At 36.0% G+C, this 20735-nt stretch overlaps 1 protein-coding gene across 2 annotated transcripts; it reads left to right on the forward strand.

The window, feature by feature from the left end:
* The first annotated feature begins 120 nt into the window (after window positions 1–120).
* On the forward strand, window positions 121–15700 carry LOC134856907 (dickkopf-related protein 3-like). 2 transcript variants are annotated; one of them, XM_063873199.1, is made up of 6 exons: window positions 121–395; window positions 9354–9706; window positions 10513–10743; window positions 11058–11313; window positions 11957–12101; window positions 15400–15700. In XM_063873199.1, exons 1-6 carry the CDS (start codon window positions 281–283, stop codon window positions 15455–15457), a joined length of 1158 nt encoding a protein of 385 aa, XP_063729269.1. In that variant the 5' UTR covers window positions 121–280; the 3' UTR covers window positions 15458–15700. The 2 variants fall into 2 exon arrangements, with proteins under 2 accessions (XP_063729269.1, XP_063729270.1); XM_063873200.1 differs by having other exon boundaries at window positions 9357–9706.
* The last annotated feature ends 5035 nt before the right edge of the window (window positions 15701–20735 follow it).

Genomic DNA, 20735 nt, shown 5'->3' on the forward strand with positions numbered 1-20735 from the left:
TTGAGTACACAAACGGATATGCCATGGTGTCGATATTGACAAACATGATAAACGCTGTTTCATATGGCGCTGTGCATTACACTTGTGTTTTTAACTTATAACTTAGTAGTTTTACTTGAAAAAAAATAACTGACATCAGAACAATACAACAGAAGGACTTAATAAATCTGTGGATAGTCAGTTTAGCATTAACGTTGCTCTCAAAGCTTGAAAAAATCAAATGTTGTTTAGCAACGCATTTACTAGATAGATTATCAATTAACTGGAAAAAAGCTTTAAAATGCGAAGTTTGGCACTTCTTTTTATGTCCATTGCCTCATTTGTTCTCTGTGCATGTGATCCACACACTGATGATGAAATGGAGGAACTGATGGCACTGATCAAAGATCGAAAAGGTAACTTGAAAATAATTTTATGTCAGTCCTTAATCGCCTCTGTCGTTTTTGAGCAGACTACGCGATGGAATCCCTCATGCGCGAAGGACCGAATACGCGAAAAAAACAAATCAGCCAAATAGATTTCAGCAATCTAAAATTTGGAAAGGAAGTAAACATTTCCAGGGACTGGAGTATTGATATTGGCCGAATATAAAAACGGCAGAAATATACAACAATTTTTAAATTGTCATTGACCGCCGCAAAATTGGGACAAATTTTATATTTCAAGGGTTTCGTAATGAAAGATATTGCTTCATTTATTGTTCCGACTTTTGATACAAAAGTAACGGAATATTTGTGCTCGGGGTGGGTTTTTTTTTCTTCAAAAAAATTTCGACTTTTTAACTAGCCATTTTTGACGGACTTTTTAATATCATTCGAAAGATATTGTTGTCTTGAGCTCAAATTTGAAAAGATATTTCACCTGTGATCATTTGTCGTAAAGTTATGGGGGTTTAAAGATTGGGAAAATTAACGCGCGATACATTTCGCGCTATTAACGCGTAAGCGAAGATTTAATCCTCTTAGAAATTGTTTTAATTTGGTTGAAAGAAGCGAAGCGTTTTTGCCATATTTGATTTGTTACAAGGAGCGAAATCTATGCTTTTGTACTTTATATGGCGTGTGGGGCGATGATTTCAAAGTTTTTCATTTTGTTTTTCTTTTACAATTGACTTTTTAAGGTTTTTACTGCTCCATAAACCTTAAAAGGCAGTCGGAACATTCAGGGCTTCGCCCTGATACGAGCAGTCTTGTTTCATATAAATTGAATGGCAATTGCTTCTTTATAAAAATTGACTTTCGGCTAAATTTGTGTTCGATCTTCCTCTCACGAGTTTTTTCGCTCAATCGGTCCTTCGCGTATGAGAATAACCCCCCGCAGTTAGGACCTCAATTGATGACAGTCAGTTCCGATTCTTAGTTGTGCTTACAGTTTCTTTTCAAGACAAATATCGGCACGAAAAATTAACTGGAGAATGGTCACAAATCGGACCAAGACTGCTCGTGTCGAACGTTGCGACTGCCTCTCGAGGTATATGGAGCAGTAATAACATAAAAACAATTAAAAATTATAAAAAGTCATCCCCATGGGATAAAAAATAGAGTTTGAACTAAGCAGGATTAAATTTTTGTTCCGAACTTCGATACGAAAATAACGGAATATTTGTGCTCGGGATGGGTTTTTTTTTCTTCAGATAAACTAAGACCTTTCAACTAGTCATTTTTAAACATCATTCAAAAGGTAGTTTAAATTGGAAAAGATATTTCACCTACGATCATTTTTCATAAAGTTATGGGGGTTTAAAGATTGCCATTTCGGCCAATTTGGGACAATTAACGCGCGATATATTTCGCGCTATTAACGCGTAAGCGGAGAGTTAATCCGTCTTAGAAATCAATCCAAATTGGTTGAAAGAAGCTTGTTTGCCTTAATTGGTTTGTTACAAGGATCGAAATTTATCCTTTTGTACTTTATATGGCGTGTGGTGGGATGATTTTCATTAAAACAATTCAAATTTTAGAATTTTTTTTTTCATTTTGTTTTATTTCATTGATTTTTTTAAAATGTTATTACTGCTCCATAAACCTTAAAAGGCAGTCGGAACATTCAGGGCTTCGCCCTGATACAAGCAGTCTTGTTTCATATAAATTGAATGGCGATTGCTTTTTTTATAAAAATTGACTTTCGACTAAATTTGTGTTCCATCTTCCTCTCACGAGTTTCTTTCGGTCATTCGGTCCTTCGCGGATGAGAATAGCCCCCCCCCCCCGCAGTTAGGACCTCAATTGAAAACAATCAGTTCCAACTCTTAGTTTTGCTGACAGTTTCTGTTCAAGACAATTATCAGCACGAAAAATTAACTGGAGAATGCTCACAAATCGGACCAAGGCTGCTTGTGTCGAATGTTGCGACTGCCTCTCAAGGTCTATGGAGCAGTAATTACAAGAAAACAATTAAATGCTATATCAAGTCATCCCCTTGGGATAAAAAATAGAGTCTGAACAAGCCGGATTCAATTTTAGTTCCGAAAGTAACGTAATATTTGTGCTCGGGGTGGGTTTTTTTTCTTCAGACAAATTTCGATTTTAAACTAGCCATTTTGGACGAATTTTTTTTATATTGTTCGAAATCTTTTGATGTTCTAAGCTTTAATTTGAAAAGATAGTTTACCTGCGATTTTGTTTCATAAAGTTGTGGGGGTTTGAAGATTGCCACTATTTTCAATTCGGGACAATTAACGCGCGATATATTTCGCGCTATTAATGCGTAAGCGGAGATTTAATCCTCTTAGAAATCCTTCCAAATTGGTTGATGGAAGTATAATTGCCTGATTGATTTGTTACTAGGAGAGAAATCTATGCTTTTGTTTTTTATATGGCGTGTGGGGTGATGATTTTCATTAAAAAAATCAAATTTAAGAAAAAAAAGAATTTAAGAAAAAAAAGTTTTTCATTTTGTTTTATTACATTTGACTTTTTAACGTTATTACTGCTCCATGAACCTTAAAAGGCAGTCAAAACATTCAGGGCTTCGCCCTGATGCGAGAAGTCTTGTTTCATTTAAGTTGAATGGCAATTGCTTCTTTATAAAAATTGACTTTCGACTAAATTTGTGTTCGATCTTCCTCTCACGAGTTTTTTCGCTCATTCGGTCCTTCGCGCATGAGAATAACCCCCCGCAGTTAGGATCTCAATTGATAATAATTAGTTCCAATCTTTAGTTTTGCTTACGGTTTCTTTTCAAGACAAACATCAGCACGAAAAAATAACTGGAGAATGGTCACAAATCGGACGAAGACTGCAGGATTCAATTTTTATTCCGACCTTCGATACGAAATTAACGGAATATTTGTGCTTCGGGATGGATTTTTTCTTCAGACAAAATTCGACTTTTCCACAAGCCATTTTTTATTATCACTCAAAAGGTAATAATCTCTTGAGCTTAAATTTGAAGAGATATTTCACCTGCGATAATTTCTCATAAAGTTATGGGGGTTTTAAAGATTGCCATTTTGTTCAATTCGAGACAATAAACGCGCGATTAATTTCGCATTTTTACCGCGTAAGCGGAGTTTTAATCCTCTTAGAAAATGTTCCAAATTGACTGATGGAAGCATACTTGTCTACTTGATTTGTTGATAGGAGAGAAATCTATGCTTTTGTACTTTATATGGCGTGTGGGGGGACGATTTTCATTAAAAAATTCAAATTTAAGAAAAAAAAGTTTTTCATTTTGTTTTATTACATTTAACTTTTAATGTTATTACTGCTCCATAAACCTTAAAAGGCAGTCGGAACATTCAGGGTTTTGCCCTGATACGAGCAATTTTGTTTCCTTTAGTTGAATGGCAATTGCTTCTTTATAAAACTTGACTTTCGACTAAATTTGTGTTCCATCTTCCTCTCACGAGTTTCTTTCGCTCATTCGGTCCTTCGCGCATGAGAATAACCCCCCGCAGTTAGGATCTCAATTGATAATAATTAGTTCCAATCCTTAGTTTTGCTTACAGATTCTTTTCAAGACAAATATCAGCACGAAAAAATAACTGGAGAATGGTCACAAATCGGACGAAGACTGCTCGTGTCGAATGTTGCGACTGCCTCTCAAGGTCTTTGGAGCAGTAATAACACGAAAAAAATTAAAAGTTATGAAAGTCATTCTCGTTGGATACAAAATAGAGTCTGAACTAAGCAGGATTCAATTTTTGTTCCGACCTTCGATACGAAAGTAACGGAATATTTGTGCTTCGGGGTGGGTTTTTTTTCTTCAGACAAATTTCGACTTTTAAGCTAACCATTTTGGACGAAATTTATTTATATCACTCAAAAATTTTTGATGTCCTAAGCTTAAATTTGAGAAAATATTTTACCTGCGATGATTTCTCATAAAGTTATGGGGGTTTAAAGATTGCCATTTTGTTCAATTCGAGACAATAAACGCGCGATTTATTTCGCACTTTTACCGCGTAAGCGGAGTTTTAATCCTCTTAGAAATTGTTCCAAATTGACTGATGGAAGCATACTTGTCTACTTGATTTGTTACTAGGAGAGAAATCTATGCTTTTGTACTTTATATGGCGTGTGGGGGGATGATTTTCATTAAAAAAAAATCAAATTTAAGAAAAAAAAGTTTTTCATTTTGTTTGATTACATTTAACTTTTAATGTTATTACTGCTCCATAAACCTTAAAAGGCAGTTGGAACATTCAGGGTTTCGCCCTGATACGAGCAATTTTGTTTCATTTAAGTTGAATGGCAATTGCTTCTTTATAAAATTGACTTTCGGCTAAATTTGTGTTCGATCTACGGCTCACGAGTTTTTTCGCTCATTCGGTCCTTCGCGCATGAGAATAGCCCGCCCCCCGCAGTTAGGACCTCAATTAATAGTTATTAGTTCCAATCCTTAGTTTTGCTTACAGATTCTTTTCAAGACAAATATCAGCACGAAAAAATAACTGGAGAATGGTCACAAATCGGACGAGGACTGCTCGTGTCGAATGTTGCAACTGCCTCTCAAGGTCTTTTGAGCAGTAATAACACGGAAAAAATTCAAAGTTATAAAGTCATTCTCGTGGGATACAAAATAGAGTCTGAACTAAGCAGGATTCAATTTTTGTTCCGACCTTCGATACGAAAGTAACGGAATATTTGTGCTTCGGGGTGGGTTTTTTTCTTCATACAAAAATCGACTTTTCCACAAGCCATTTTTTAATATCATTCAAAAAGTATTGATCTTCTGAGCTTAAATTTGAAGAGATATTTCACCTGCGATTATTTTTCAGAAAACTATGGGGGTTTAAAGATTGCCATTTAGTTCAATTCGGGACAGTAACGCGCAATATATTTTGCGCTATCACCGCGTAAGCGGAAATTTAATCCTCTTAGAAATCGTTCCAAATTGGTTAATGGATGCATATTTGCCTAATTGGTTTGTTACTAGGAAAGAAGTTTATGCTTTTAAGATTTATATGGCGTGTGGGGTGATGATTTTCATAAAAACATTCAAATTTTAGAAAAAAATTGTCTCGTTTTGATTTATTACATTTAACTTGTTATTGTTATTACTGCTCCATAAATTTAAAAGGCAGTCGGAACGTTCACGGCTTTGCCCTGATACGAGCAATCTTGTTTAATTTAAATTGTATTGCAATTACTTCTTTATAAAAATTGACTTTCGGCTAAACTTGTGTTCGAACTTCCTCTCACGAGTTTTTTCGCTCATTCGGTCCTTCGCGCATGAGAATAACTCTCCGCAGTTAGGACCTCAATTGATGACAATCAGTACCGATTCTTAGTTTTGCCTACAGTTTATTTTCAAGACAAAATTCAGCACGAAAAATTAACTTGAGAATGGTCACAAATTGGACCATGACTGCTCGTATCGAATGTTGCGACGGCCTCTCAAGGTCTATGGAGCAGTAATAACATGAAAACAATTAAATGTTATGAAACGTCATCCCCTTGGGATAAAAAATAGAGTCTGAACTAAGCAGGATTCAATTTTTGATCCGACCTTCGATACGAAAAGAATGTACTATTTGTGCTCGGGTTGGGTTTTTTTTCTTCAGACAAATTTCGACTTGTAAACTAGCCATTTTGGACAAAATTTATTTATGTCACTCAAAAGTTTTTAATGTCTTGAGCTTAAATTTGAAAAAATATTTTACCTGCGATGATTTCTCATAAAGTTATGGGGGTTTAAAGATTGCCATTTTGTTCAATTCGAGACAATAAACGCGCGATTTATTTCGCACTTTAAACGCGTAAGCGGAAATTCAATCCTCTCAGAAATTGTTCCAAATTGGTTGACGGATGCATATTAGCCTAATTGATTTGTTACTAGGAGAGAAATCTATGCTTTTACGATTTATAAGGCGTGTGGGGTGATGATATTCATAAAAAAATTCACATTTTAGAAAAAAAAGCTTCTCATTTTGTTTTATTACATTCAAGTTTTAATGTTATTATTGCTCCATAAACCTTAAAAAGCAGTCGAAACATTCAGAGTTTTGCCCTGATACGAGCAATTTTGTTTCATTTAAGTTGAATGGCAATTGCTTCTTTATAAAATTGACCTTCGACTAAATATGTGTTCGATGTTCCTCTCACGAGTTTTTTCGCTCATTCGGTCCTTCGCGCATGAGAATAACCCCCCGCAGTTAGGATCTCAGTTTTTGACAATCAGTTCCGATTTTTAGCTTTGCCTACAGTTTATTTTCAAGAAAAAAATCAGCACGAAAAATTAACTTGAGAATGGTCACAAATTGGACCATGACTTCTCGTATGGAATGTTGCGACTGCCTCTCAAGGTCTTTGGAGCAGTATTAACATGACAACAGTTAAATGTTATAAAAATTCATCCCTTTGAGATAAAAAATAGAGTCTGAACTAAGCAGGATTCATTTTTTGTTCCGATCTTCGATACGAAAGTAACGGAATATTTGTGCTCGGGGTGGGTTTTTTTTCTTCAGAAAATTTTCGACTTTTCCACGAGCCAATTTTTAAAATCATTCAAAAGGCATTGATTTTTCGAGCTTAAACTTGAAGAGATATTTCACCTGCGATGTTTTTTCAGAAAATTATGGGGGTTTGAAGATTGCCATTTTGTTCAATTCGGGACAATTAACGCGCGATATATTTCGCGCTATCAAAGCGCAAGCGGAGATTTAATCTTCTTAGAAATCGTTCCAAATTGGTTGACGGATGCATAGTTGCCTAATTGATTTGTTACTAGGAGAGAAATTTATGCTTTTAAGATTTATATGGCGTGTGGGGTGATGATTTTCATAAAAACATTCAAATTTTATAAAAAAAAGTGTATCGTTTTGATTTATTACATTTAACTTGTTATTGTTATTACTGCTCCTTAAACCTTAAAAGGCAGTCGGAACATTCACGGCTTCGCCCTGATACGAGCAATCTTGTTTCATTTAAATTGTATGGCAATTACTTCTTTATAAAAGTTGACTTTCGGCTAAACTTGTGTTCGATCTTCCTCTCACGAGTTTTTTCGCTCATTCGGTCCTTCGCGCATGAGAATAACCCTCCGCAGTTAGGACCTCAATTGATGACAACCAGTTCCGATTCTTAGCTTTGCCTACAGTTTATTTTCAAGACTTTTTATTCCGACCTTCGATGCGAAAGTAACGGAATATTTGTGCATCGGGGTGGGTTTTTTTCTTCAGACAAAATTCGACTTTTCCACAAGCCATTTTTTATTATCTCTTGAGCTTAAATTTGAAGAGATATTTCACCTGCGATAATTTCTCATAAAGTTATGGGGGTTTAAAGATTGCCATTTTGTTCAATTCGAGACAATAAACGCGCGATATATTTCGCGCTATCAAAGCGCAAGCGGAGATTTAATCTTCTTAGAAATCGTTCCAAATTGGTTGACGGATGTATATTTGCCTAATTGATTTGTTACTAGGAGAGAAGTCTATGCTTTTACGATTTATAAGGCGTGTGGGGTGATGATATTCATAAAAAAGTTCACTTTTTAGAAAAAAAATTTCTCATTTTTAGTTTTTACATTTAACTTGTTAATGTTATTACTGCTCCATGAACCTTAAAAGGCAGTCGGAATTTTCAGGGCTTCACCTTGGTACGAGCAATTTTGTTTCATTTAAGTTGAATTGCAATTGCTTCTTTATAAAAATTGACTTTCGGCTAAATTTGTTTTTCGCTCATTCAGTCCTTCGCGCATGAGAATAACCCCCTCAGTTAGGACCTCAATTAATGACAATCAGTTCCGATTCTTAACTTTGCCTACAGTTTATTTTCAAGACAAAATTTAGCACGAAAAATTAACTTGAGAATGGTCACAAATTGGACCATGACTGCTCGTATGGAATGTTGCGACTGCCTCTCAAGGTCTATGGAGCAGTAATAACATGAAAACAGTTAAATGTTATAAAAATTCATCCCTTTGGGATAAAAAATAGAGTCTGATTTAAGCAGGATTAAATTTCTGTTCCGATCTTCGATACGAAAGTAACGGAATGTTTGTGCTCGCGGTGGGTTTTTTTTTCTTCAGACAAATTTCGACTTTTCAACTACCCATTTTTTATATCATTCAAAAAGTATTGTTTTCTTGAGCTTAAACTCGAAAAATATTTCACCTGCAATCATTTTTCAGAAAATTATGGGGGTTTAAAGATTGCCATTTTGTTCAATTCGGGACAATTAACGCGCGATTTATTCCGCACTTTAAACGCGTAAGCGGAAATTTAATCCTCTCAGAAATTGTTCTAAATTGGTTGACGGATGCATATTTGCCTAATTGATTTGTTACTAGGAGAGAAATCTATGCTTTTACGATTTATAAGGCGTGTGGGGTGATGATATTCATAAAAAATTCACATTTTAGAAAAAAAAGTTTCTCATTTTGATTTATTACATTTAACTTGTTAATGTTATTACTGCTCCATGAACCTTAAAAGGCAGTCGGAATTTTCAGGGCTTCGCCTTGATACGAGCAATTTTGTTTCATTTAAGTTGAATTGCAATTGCTTCTTTATAAAAATTCGCGCATGAGAATAACCCCCCGCAGTTAGGACCTCAATTGATGACAATCAGTTCCGATTCTTATTTTTGCTTAGAGTTTCTTTTCAAGACAAATATCGGCACGAAAAATTAACTGGAGAATGGTCACAAATCGGACCAAGACTGCTCGTGTCGAATGTTGCGACGGCCTCTCAAGGTATATGGAGCAGTAATAACATGAAAACAATTAAATGCTATAAAAAGTCATCCCCTTAAAAAGATAAAAGAGGATAAAAAGTCATCCCCTTAAAAAGGATAAAAAATAGAGTCTTAAAGTTCTGTAAAATACATATAAAATATCGTAAAAGCGTGCCTGCCGATCTAAATATAGAGGATGAAAATAACATGGCTGAAAAAAAAATTTTTTAGCAGAGAAGCAATCAACAGCTACAACGGCATACAGTTCTCTCGCTGACAAACTTGAAGATCAAAAACTGGACGAAGATGATAAGATTGACGAAGAATCCGAAACCTCTGAGTCATTGGACGATGAGATCTCGGAGCCAAATTACGTCGATTTGACGGATCTTTTAGATGAACTCTTGAACGGCGAGGGGGGACCCTCGGACAATGCGCATCTGACGGACTCTTATGACAATGAAGAGATCTCTGAGTACGAATCGGAGTCGTCGGAGGAGCTGCTTGAGGAGGAAAAAGACATTCTCACAGAGGAAATGGGTTATGAGGAGACCAAAACGGAAACAGATACTCAAGTGGAAGAGGTAGTTTTAATATACTTTTTCATTGTAAGAAGCGTGTCAGAGAAGGGGGATCTAAGTTTCCTGCGCCGCATGCAAATTTATGAAAAAACAAGCCAAAAAACGGTTGTAGGCATTTTTTGGAAAATATTGACCAAAAATTGTGTTTTTTTTGGCGCGCTCCAATCTCAAAATTAGTATATTTTGGCCTTTAGAAAAATTTGGGGCCAGTCAGCCAAAAATTGATATCTCAAAATAGATCAAAGGGGAGACCAAATATATATAAGGAATGGACTTTGGGGAAATATTTCATTGGGAAATCAGGTTCCATAAATCAGCATCAGATTGATTCTTGTGATATATATAATTAAAATCATTCAACCAGGATATGCAGACTGGTATTCAGCACTTGTATTGAGTACTTTCAGACTGATTTTCAAAGTTTCAAAAAGCTCAGCCTTAATTTGTTTTCAAAATAAATTTGCAATATTACAGTAAAATTTAGTTTCACTTTTTGATTTCAATCAATCTCTGCTGCCCATGAAAAGTGCCGCAGTTTCTGAAAAGATGATTTTTTTCCTTATTCTCTTTTCCTCCCATAAATCAACGTTTGCGGAGCAAGCTGTGCTATTTGCACGAAAATACCGTTCGTTTCGGTTAAGTACTTAGTTTTTTCTTGGGTAAGCTTAGGGTTTCATGTTTTCGCAAAGAGCGCCGATTTCACGAATACTTTAACATTTTGATTTGAAGTTAATGGAATTTTTGTGGTCAATTCTAAAAACTCCGACTTGTCAGTAACAAGAGGGGTTTGGAAAAGTTGTTTTGAGTAGATAACAGACGAAGAAGGCAACAAGGAAGAAGCAGTACTAGTTGAGAATGCGACTGTGTATACTAACAAGGACGACAACAGCACAGTCGTGTTGATCCAAGACTTGCTGAGGATTCTCAAGGATAAAGATGATGAAGATGAAGATGATGAAGGGGAAGATGACGAGGAAGTAGTGTACGAGGTTGAGGCTACAAGCGACGTGGAGTTAGAGGGACAGTTCGATGAGAACCAGGTAAGAATAGAGGGTTATTTTCTATAAAAATATACCTATACCGCACCAGATTTAAAAAATGTTCTTTGCAAAACTCTTATCTTTTAGCGTATAATGGGGGGGGGGGGGAGTGGTATTGAACTTGTTATCACTCATGAAACCTCGGCTGTGTTACTATCTTAATACAATTATTTTTTCCAATCGATCGGTTCCGATCCTTCAAGTTGTGAGGAAGGAACTCAAAAACTAATATGATTCGATGATCAATAGACTAAAAACTGACAACATTTTTAAACAATAGGTATCAGTTTTGTATGGCACAGCGAAGCTTTCAGGCATGCAGTGAGACGAAGCCGTGCGAGAGTGGTTTCTTCTGTCCTCTGGACGCTGGAGTTCTGGCCACGTGTACTGAGTGCAGATCAGACAATGCACAATGTTTCTCCAATTTGGAGTGTTGTGGGGTGCAAAGTGGGGCTGGGGGAGTTTGTTTTTTCGGAAGGTGCAAAGGGGGAGTGGAGAAGGGGAGTAGGGGGACACAGTGTGATGGGAACGAAGACTGCAATGAGGACCACTGCTGCCACTACATGTCCGGCTAGTGCAATTTTCTCGTGACCACAGCGTCAACTGGCAGGAAATTTGAAACCAATTAAAACCTATGAAAACCCAGATTGAAACATGTGGGTTATGTTTATAGACTTTTGAACAAACAGATCAATGGATGGTTATCAAAAGCGGTTTTTTGGGAAGGGGGCGAGGGGGGCTTTTGGAAACTTTTGTTACTATTTAAGGACGACGTTCTATTTTGGCAATCGTACCCTAAAAATTTCTGAAAGGCGTCTTTGGTGAGAATCTTAAACCATCGCCTGTTGCCTAATTTAGATTTCGGCCAATCTTATGCATTGCGATCAAGGAGCTAATATTTTTGTTTCTAGGCTCGGGGGAGGGACTATTATGGGAGATAGTCCAGCGAAAGGGCTTTACGGAGTAGTTATTTCGAGTTACTTATAGTCCGTTTTGATCTTGTCGGTCTGCGTTTGGATCACGAGCTTTTTCAATTGATGATCCTTAGTTATGGAGATGCTTCCCCTCGCCCCTACAACTCTCCTCAATTTCCAGAAGAAACTGAAAACTCAATTGCTCATTGAAGAAAAATCCTAACTCGGCAGCACTTTAGAATCTTTTCAGAGTTAAGGTGCTCAAATCCCATTATTATCATTAAACCCTTCCTTTTCAGATTTCCAGTTGAACATGTGCGAGGCGGAGGCGGTGGAGGGGGAGGCCTGTTTGAGTGGGGAGATGCAGATGGCCACGGGGGTGTCTGAAATATTCGTGGAGGGGTGTGCACCCTGCCACACAAACTATACCTGCCACACTGACAGGTAAGTGTTTTAATATTACAATCATTTTACATCATCAAAAACATCCTTAGTGGTATATTTTGCCCCCAAACATTTTGTCCCTTTTAAGTTTAGTGGCACATGTGTGAAGGGCAAAATGTGTGACGGGCGGAATGTGCTACTAAATTTATGAAGGGCGAAAAGTGTGAGTGCCGAAATCATTTCGCCTCCTTGTTAATTTAGCCCCTTTTGAATAAAGTGGCACATTTCGCCATTCATACATTTCACCCCTCACAGTATTCGCACCTCCTAAATTTGAAGGCCCATTTGGCTCCTCACAAACTTTGCTCCCCCTAAGTTCGCCCCATATTTGCCCCTCACACATTCCTACCCTCTTAAATATAGTGGCACATTACACACCTCACGCATTTTGCCTCTCCTAAATTTAGTGGCACGTAAAATTTTTCCGACATTTCCGAGTTTCTTAATAGATAATTTTTAAGATAGCAGTTTTTACCAAATTATCAAAATTATAAAAAAAGCCAAAAACATTTTGAATTTGTTTTTATAACTTAATAACAGAATAAAATCCAGTTTCGATTTTTTTCTTAATTTTATGCATGTAAAAATTTTATGATAGCGGTTACAATATTTGAATTTCAAACAAAAAATTATATTTTTGGTGGGTTTCTTAGTTATAGGTAATAGGCGCTTCAAAACGAATCATGTCATTTAGCTGCGGACGTATTGTATGTGGGGTTCAGGGGTTCAGGTAGACAACGACAAAATTTCTTGTTATCAGCAAAAAAACTAGCTCTATAATATAAGTGGGCTGCTAAGTAAACTCATGTGGCAAAACGAGACAAAATGGCCTATGAATGTCTGGTTTTGTACTCTGCGACATTGGTGAACTTTTGAACTCGTTATAGCAAAATTTTGAAAAATAAAGATGCAAAAAAGTATAAAAACTTACAACTTTCTTATAAGAAAAAGTTTCAACATTGTAAAATTCTTAGAGCCTAATTTTGTAGGAAGTTGTATAATTCTTATTAGAAAAAATTTCTAAGATAGCGACTTTTGGTCAACCCGGGTCCTCGCACATTTTACTCTTTAGCAATTTCTCCCCTTTAGTAGCGAATTTTGCCACTCGCACTTTTTACACCTCATAAACTTAATAGCATAATCTCCCGTCTCACGTTTTGCTACTTTGAAATTTAGTGGCACATTTCGCCTCTTTCAAATTTAGTGGCACATTTGGCCCCTTACACATTTCGCCAATTTTAAAAATACTTGCACATTTTGCCCCTCGCATAATACCTCACACCTAAAGTGCCGTAATAAAGAAGGGAAAAATTTGTGAAGGCCAAAATGTGCCACTAAGTTTAAGAGGGGCGAAATGTATGCGGGTAAATTGTGCCACTTATTTAAAAAGGGTTTAGATTAGATGTGTGAGCAGCCATATTTGCCATTTAAATTGAGAGGGACGAAATGAATGGGGTGCCAATTTTAACACTAGTTTGAAGTGTGGTTAAATTTGTGAGGAGCGATATTTGCCGCTTAACTTGAGAGGGGCGAAATGTTTAAAGCCAATTAGGCCACTAATTTAAAAAGGGGTTAAATGTGTGAGCAGCAATATTTGCCACTTAACTTGAGAGGGACGAAATGTATGAGGGGCCAATTTTACCACTAATTTGAAGTGTGCCTAAATTTGTGAGGAGCGATATTTGCCGCTTAACTTGAGAGGGGCGAAATATTTGAAGCCAATTGTGCCACTAATTTAACAAGACTGCTCGTATCAGGGCGAAGCCCTGAAAGTTCCGACTGCCTTTTAAGGTTTATGGAGCAGTAATAACATAAACAACATAAAAAAAATTGGATCTACTGAACAATCTCCCCCCCTATTGTATCTACTAAAGAATCCCCCCTTTCTTGAAATAGTGGGAGGTTGTTAAGTAGATCCAAAAAATTAAATGAAATAAAATAAAATGAAAAACTTTTCTAAAATTTGAAAATTTTTCTATGAAAATCATCCCCCCACACGCCATTTTGCTCCTTGTAACAAATCAATTATGGCAAATAAGCTTCTTTCAACCAATTACCAATTTGGAATGATTTCTAAGACGGATTAAATCTCCGCTTACGCGTTAATAGCGCGAATTATATCGCGCGTTAATTGTCCCAAATTGGTCAAAATGGCCAAAATGGCAATCTTTAAACCCTCTACGAAAAATGATCACAGGTAAAATTTCTTTTCAAATTTAAGCTCAGGACAACAAAACCTTTTGAATGATATAAAAAAATTCCGTCAAAAATGGCTAGTTAAAAAGTCGAAATTTGTCTGAAGAAAAAAAAACCCACCCCGAACACAAATATTCCGTTACTTTCGTATCGAAAGTCGGAACAAAAAGGGGTTAAATGTGTGAGCAGCAATATTTGTCACATAACTTGAGAGGGGCAAAATGTATGAGGGGCCAATTTTACCACTAAACTGAAGTGTGGTTAAATTTGTGAGGAGCGATATTTGCGCTTAACTTGATAGGGGCGAATTGTTTGAGGGGCCAATTGTGCCATATATTTAAAAAGGGGTGCTACCAAAATTACGAGGGGTGAATTGTTAGGGTCAAAAAGTGCGAGGGCGAATTGCGTATGGGCTTGTGGGTTTGAGCTGCGCCATTTTCAGAGGGGCAAAGTCTGCCACCATATTTAAAGAGGGGCGAAATGTGTGAGGGAATTTTTTTATTAAGCTCAATAGGGGCGAATTGTGTGAGGGCCACAATGTGTGTAAACCATGATAATCTATGGGTTTACGGTCAAGTTTTGTTAAATCTATGGGCAGTCTTGCGGTCAGAGGCGGATCTAAGATTTTATCGACCTTTTTTTAGGTCGACCAAAGTGATTTTCTGAGCTCTTCCAAATCACTATAAACAACCCATTTTGACCAAATTTTCTGCGCTGCAGGCAATTTTTGAAAAAAAGGCCAAAAGAGGCGTTTTTAGGCCCTTTTTGGATCATTTTGACCAAAAAATGCGTTTTTTCGGCGCGTGCTCCCCCACAAAATTTGTATTTTTTGGCGCCAAAGGCTCTTTTAGAAATTTTTAGGGTCAGTCAGCCAAAAAATTGATATCTCAAAATAGTACAAAGGGGACCCTGTTTTTGGGTCGGCAGGGGATTGAATCCCTGAGGAAAGGGGAAGAGGTGTCCGCTTTCCGCTCCCCCCCCCCCCCCCCTAAATCCGTTGCTGCTTGCGGTATTTGTTAAATCTATCCCTATAGAGCTTATTACTTTTTCCAAAAGAGCATTCGTCAGTTCCGTTTTTCCTAATTTGAATGTATATTTTCAGTGGCATGTGTCAAAAAAGCGAAACTGAAGACGAGGCGGATGGACAACCTTGGAAATAATCGTGTCGGAATCTACTCATCGAACAATCATTCACATCAGAACTTAATTATGCTTAACTCAACCTATAATTAATAAAAATAACCATATTTAATCAATGTTTCTATCTGTAATTAGAAGTCGAAATCGGAGATCTGAGGATGGCGTTGATTGAGTTCAAATAAAGCAAGAATGCTCGTATCAAGGCAAAGCCCTGAGTTTTCCGACTGCATTTGAAGGTCTATGGAAAAGTGTTTGATGTTAGAAAATGGATGAAAATAAAAGAAAAGATCTTGTGTTTTTTACTACATACCACATACTATTTAAAGAACAAAGTGATAAATTTCGCCCAGAGCGAGGTATTAAATAGGCCCACTAGCATGCCTCATTTCAATTTGAAACGATTTTTAAGACGGATTAAATCTCCGCTTACGCGCTAATAGCGGCATGAAAAAATATCGCGCACTAATTGTCCCAAATGGACCAGATTAGCAATCTTTGAAGTTTGAACTCAGGACAACAATACTTTTGTAAAGCTATAAGAAATTCCGTCAAAAATTGCTAGTTAAAAAGTCGAAGTTTGTCAGGAGAAACAGTCGAAGTTTGTCAACCGCGGGCAGAAATATTTTGTCATTTTCTGCGAAATTAGCCGGAACAAATACCAGTCCAATCTTAATGATTTTGAAACATAATTAGAAATAAATCGATCTGATTTGATCTGTAAAAAATGAGTTTCTAGTTTTTCACCATTCTTCAGTTGATTGCTTTTACACAGCATTAAAGTTGAATACCCGTTTCTTGGAAATGTTCTATATCGAATCAAAATTTTTCAATTCTAAAATTCAGATCTTAAATGGGCTGTGAAATGTTAAAACAACGGTTGGATACTTTAAGACTGCGTTATTTTAGATCTAAATGCAGATCTAAAATTTGGTTTTTTGGTTGTTTCAGATCTGAAAAAAATCTATTTCAGATATAATTTCAGATCTGAATTTTTGTTTTTCATTGGTTATTTCCGATCTGAAAAAATCAAAGTTTGTGAGACAATTTTTTGCTATTTTAGGTACTTTTGTACATTATAGCTTCTGCTAGCTACCGCAAAATCTGTAATTGCTTGCTGTTAAAACGTGTTTCCCAAAACATGAGACAAACCTTTGAAATGCATAAAATTTGAAAGCTTGATTGTCTTCTAACAATTTTTGAAGAGCTTTTAGAACAATTGAACAAGGGTTTATTGCCAATTGGGACAATTCTATGAACGCGTACTAATTACCTTTGTGAATTGCGCCATATAATATTCTCAAACTTAATTGACTGAAAAGTTCAACTCCGATCCAGATTAACACCCCTCATCCCTAAGCTGCTTAAAAAATTGTAGTTTGTATAAGGGTCGGTACATGACAAAAACTAAGTGCACTTGAAATTTTTAAAAACATTTTTATCGCGTATATTGGCGCACACCTCTCGCCAATTCTTGGCTTACTGCTCGAATAGCATACGGTTTGACTAGCATAACGGGTTAAAAACATAAAAGTTTAAGAAATTGCAGACATTTGTCAAGTTTACGTCTCACAAACACATTTTAACAAAAAAATTCAAAGATGTATTTCTGAGATTACGTGCGGGCGGTGTAGAACACTTGTTTGGGCATGAAGGAGTGATCCCACAGCTACCGCCCCAGTATAGACCAATTTGAAAACTTCCAGCCCAGAACTTGCTAATGGCAGCATATAAAATGGTCGAATCTGAATGGCTGAAATCTCCAAACTTGAACCAAATTAACACAATTTAATTTGAACCGAGTTTCCGTTCGTATGAAGTTGTCTGGAAATGTATGAATAGCTTAATTTCATGCTTTGAATCTGTATAACAAGCTTTTTTGATCAACCCAGGAGTTTAATGGAAATATATGACAAGTTTTTTCTTTGTATGAAAGTTGGGATCTACTTAACAATCTCCACCCCTTTCAAGAAAGGGGGTTGTTAAGTAGATAAAATGGTCGACTTTTCGACCAATCAGAATGCAGCAAAATTACGATTCTCAATATAAAGCGCAAGCGCTAATTTGCTACTTTTACATATAAGGGTGGATATTCTTAAGTAGATACCTTAGAGGGGAGATTGTTAAGTAGATCCGAAAGTTGTTTATCCCGCAGGAATTGTTTAAACAGATAATACTATCATTTTTCATGAATCCAAAATATTTTTGCTCAACTTATTTTTTTGCCATTTTTGTTCCGACTTTCATAACAAAAGTAACCGAATACTTGTGCTCGGGGTGGGTTTTTTTTTTCTTCGGACAAATTTCTACTTTTTAACCAGCCATTTTTGACGGAATTTTTCACCAAGTTATGGAGATTAAAGATTGCCATTTTGGCCAATTTCGGACAATTAAAGCGCGATATTTTTTGCGCTATTAACGCGTAAGTGGAGATTTAATCCGTCTTAGAAATCATTCCGAATTGGTTCAAATTGGTTCCAAATTGGTTCTTATAAGCTACAATTGATTTTTTATTAGAAGAAACATCTATCGCTCTGAATTTAATATGGCGTGTGAGGAGATGTTTTTACAAAAAATCTCAAATTAATATATATATATATATATATATATATATATATATCGTCTTTTATTACATTTAATTTTTTCATGTTATTAATGCTCTATAGACCTTAAAATACAGTCGGACAGTCGGAACATTCAGGGCTTTGACCTGATACGAGCAGTCTTGTTGATTTTGCTAACGTATGATTGGCTTGCTTGTGTCGCATGTTTTGAATAAAACAATTATATGTACCAGACACGACTGCTCGTATCAAAGCAAACCCCGAACGTTCCGACTGCCCTTTAAGTGGTCTCGAATAGTTTTTAATAAAAATAAGTTTGGCAAAAATTCGAATTTTAGGCCAATCTTATTAAATTACAAACCAATTAGTTGCCTGCCTCAGTAAAATCAATTAGCTGCCTCAATTAATTTTGGAGCGATTTTGTAAAGTGTTTTGTAACGTGTATATTATAAAACGAACAAGCTAGGCAGACTAGTGGCAGATTACTGTAATGTGGAGCACACCCGGATAGGCCTATGCAGATCAATAGTTTGATCACCCGAGAGACAAGAGCTTTGTAGAATTTGTATGAATAAAGAAAAACCACCCAGAGCAAATATATTCCTCACTTTCTTCAAAAATCTTAACAAATACTAAACAGGACTGCTCGTATCAAGGTGAAGCAATCAATGCTCCGATTGCCCCATAAGCTCTATGGAATAGTGTTTGTTGAAAGAAAATTGATGAAATTAAATATAAGTGAAAAAGCGTCCCTCACACGCTATATAAAGTTCAAAATGATTTATTTGGCGTTCATCAAAGTATTAAATAAACCTAATAGCTTGCCTCAATTCAATTTGGTGCAATTTCTAAGACGGATTAAATCTCCGCTTACGAATTGTTAGCACCAAAAAAATCGCGAGTGAATTGTACCAAATTGCTCAAGTTGACAATCATTAAACCCCATATTTCTGCAAAAAATAATCACAAGTTATTTATCTTTTTGAATCTGAGCTCAAAACTACAAAGTTTCGAATGACTGGAAAAAATTGCGTCCAAAATTGCTAGTAAAAAGTCGAAAATTGTCGGAAAAAAAAACACCCGAGCACAATTTTTCCGTCTTTTTCTTCAAAGATCGGACTTTAAAATTTATGATCTGAAAAACGTAGCAGTTGTAGTTAAGTGACAGACAAAGTCCAAGTTTTGAGCAATTTAGAAAAAATACTACCAGTTGATGCGCAGTTCTCAGTTGGATACTAAAAATCAAACGGCTCAACCAGGCGTTTAAGAAAAACTCTATTGGCAACTAATGGTTTTTTAAAGTTGCTATGTTACTTGCCAATGCCTCGTAAGGAATAGTCGCTTGTTACGATTTATCGCCTGTTGCGTCTACCCTCTAAATTATGTGGACAGATTATCATTTGCTTTTTTTCACTAAGCAAATCTCGGACATGTCGGCAGTTCGATTAATTAAATGCCGAGTGTACTGAAAAATTTCACGTCTGATTTGTGATGTTTGTCGCAGTGAAAAATTTAGATTATGATCAATTTCAGTATAAAAAGCAAATAGATTTAATTGAGATCAACTTTTTCATGAAAAAGAACGAAGGATAATTAGAAAAGACAAAGATTGACTTAAATTAGTTTAAAGTTGATTTAAACTGAGCTTAAATCCCAGCTAAGCAAAGTTTTACAAAAGTTTTACATTGTTTATTTCATGACTACATAGCCTGTTTTTGAGCTCTAAGTCAAAATCTGATTCATTTCCCTGATTTGTTACCTGGAGTTTGCATGGTTTTTCTGATTAGTTTTGACTTTTTCATGATGTCTATTTATCTAGCATGTATGCATTTATTTGAAAAAACGAAAGTAAATTTTTTGTTCAATTTTTCTTAATGACATGTTTGCGCAATTTTAGCAAAAAAGTCGAAAAATTGATGTATATTGATTTGACATGGATTATTAGACACTGTTTGGCTCAATTTTTTTTAAATGGACTTTAGTATGATTTGGATGGATTTAGGTAATATTCGGACAAATTTTAGTGAGTCAGAACATCCATGCAAATTAATTTAGATGGTTTTTTAAACATTTCGACCACTGAAAATTTTTCAGGAAATCGATTTGGATCAGTTTAAAATTGGTTTAAATTGATCCAAAATCAATTTTTTAAATTCATTTCCTGTCAACAAAAGCGGAGCAAATCTTGATCACGGCCAAAATTTTTTGGAAAACATAACTTCTATATCAGCGGAAACATTACCAATGTTATACACATCCGAGCACAATTTCTGTTTTGATCGAATCCACTGAAACATAGCACCCTTGGGTGGCAAACTGTCAAACATGTTTTTTCTTTGGTCGATTCGGTCGACACACAGCTATTTTTTGTCCAATCGGACGGAGCATAACTCAAACGGCTCAACCAGGCGTTTAAGAAAAACTTTATTGGCAACTAATTACTTTTTTAAGTTGCTATGTTAGCTTATCGTTTGTTTCATGTGGAACCCTTCTGTCACTTCATTTTCACATGACTCCGTGTGGTACCCACACTGATAAACATTTATTCGTGTTTTAGGACGTAGAACTTAGATAATGAAATGGTTTTTAAATCGATTTTTAACTAGTGTTTTTATCGAAAAAATTTGATCAATTTAACTGTCTAAAAAACTATTTAAATTGATATTGATGGATTCTCCTTGTCACTAAAATCCATTCGAATTTTGCCAAATTTGAATTAAATGCTTCATAAAAGACC

The sequence above is a fragment of the Symsagittifera roscoffensis genome, chromosome 1, assembly GCF_963678635.1.
Source record: "Symsagittifera roscoffensis chromosome 1, txSymRosc1.1, whole genome shotgun sequence".
Classification (NCBI taxonomy): domain Eukaryota; kingdom Metazoa; phylum Xenacoelomorpha; order Acoela; family Convolutidae; genus Symsagittifera; species Symsagittifera roscoffensis.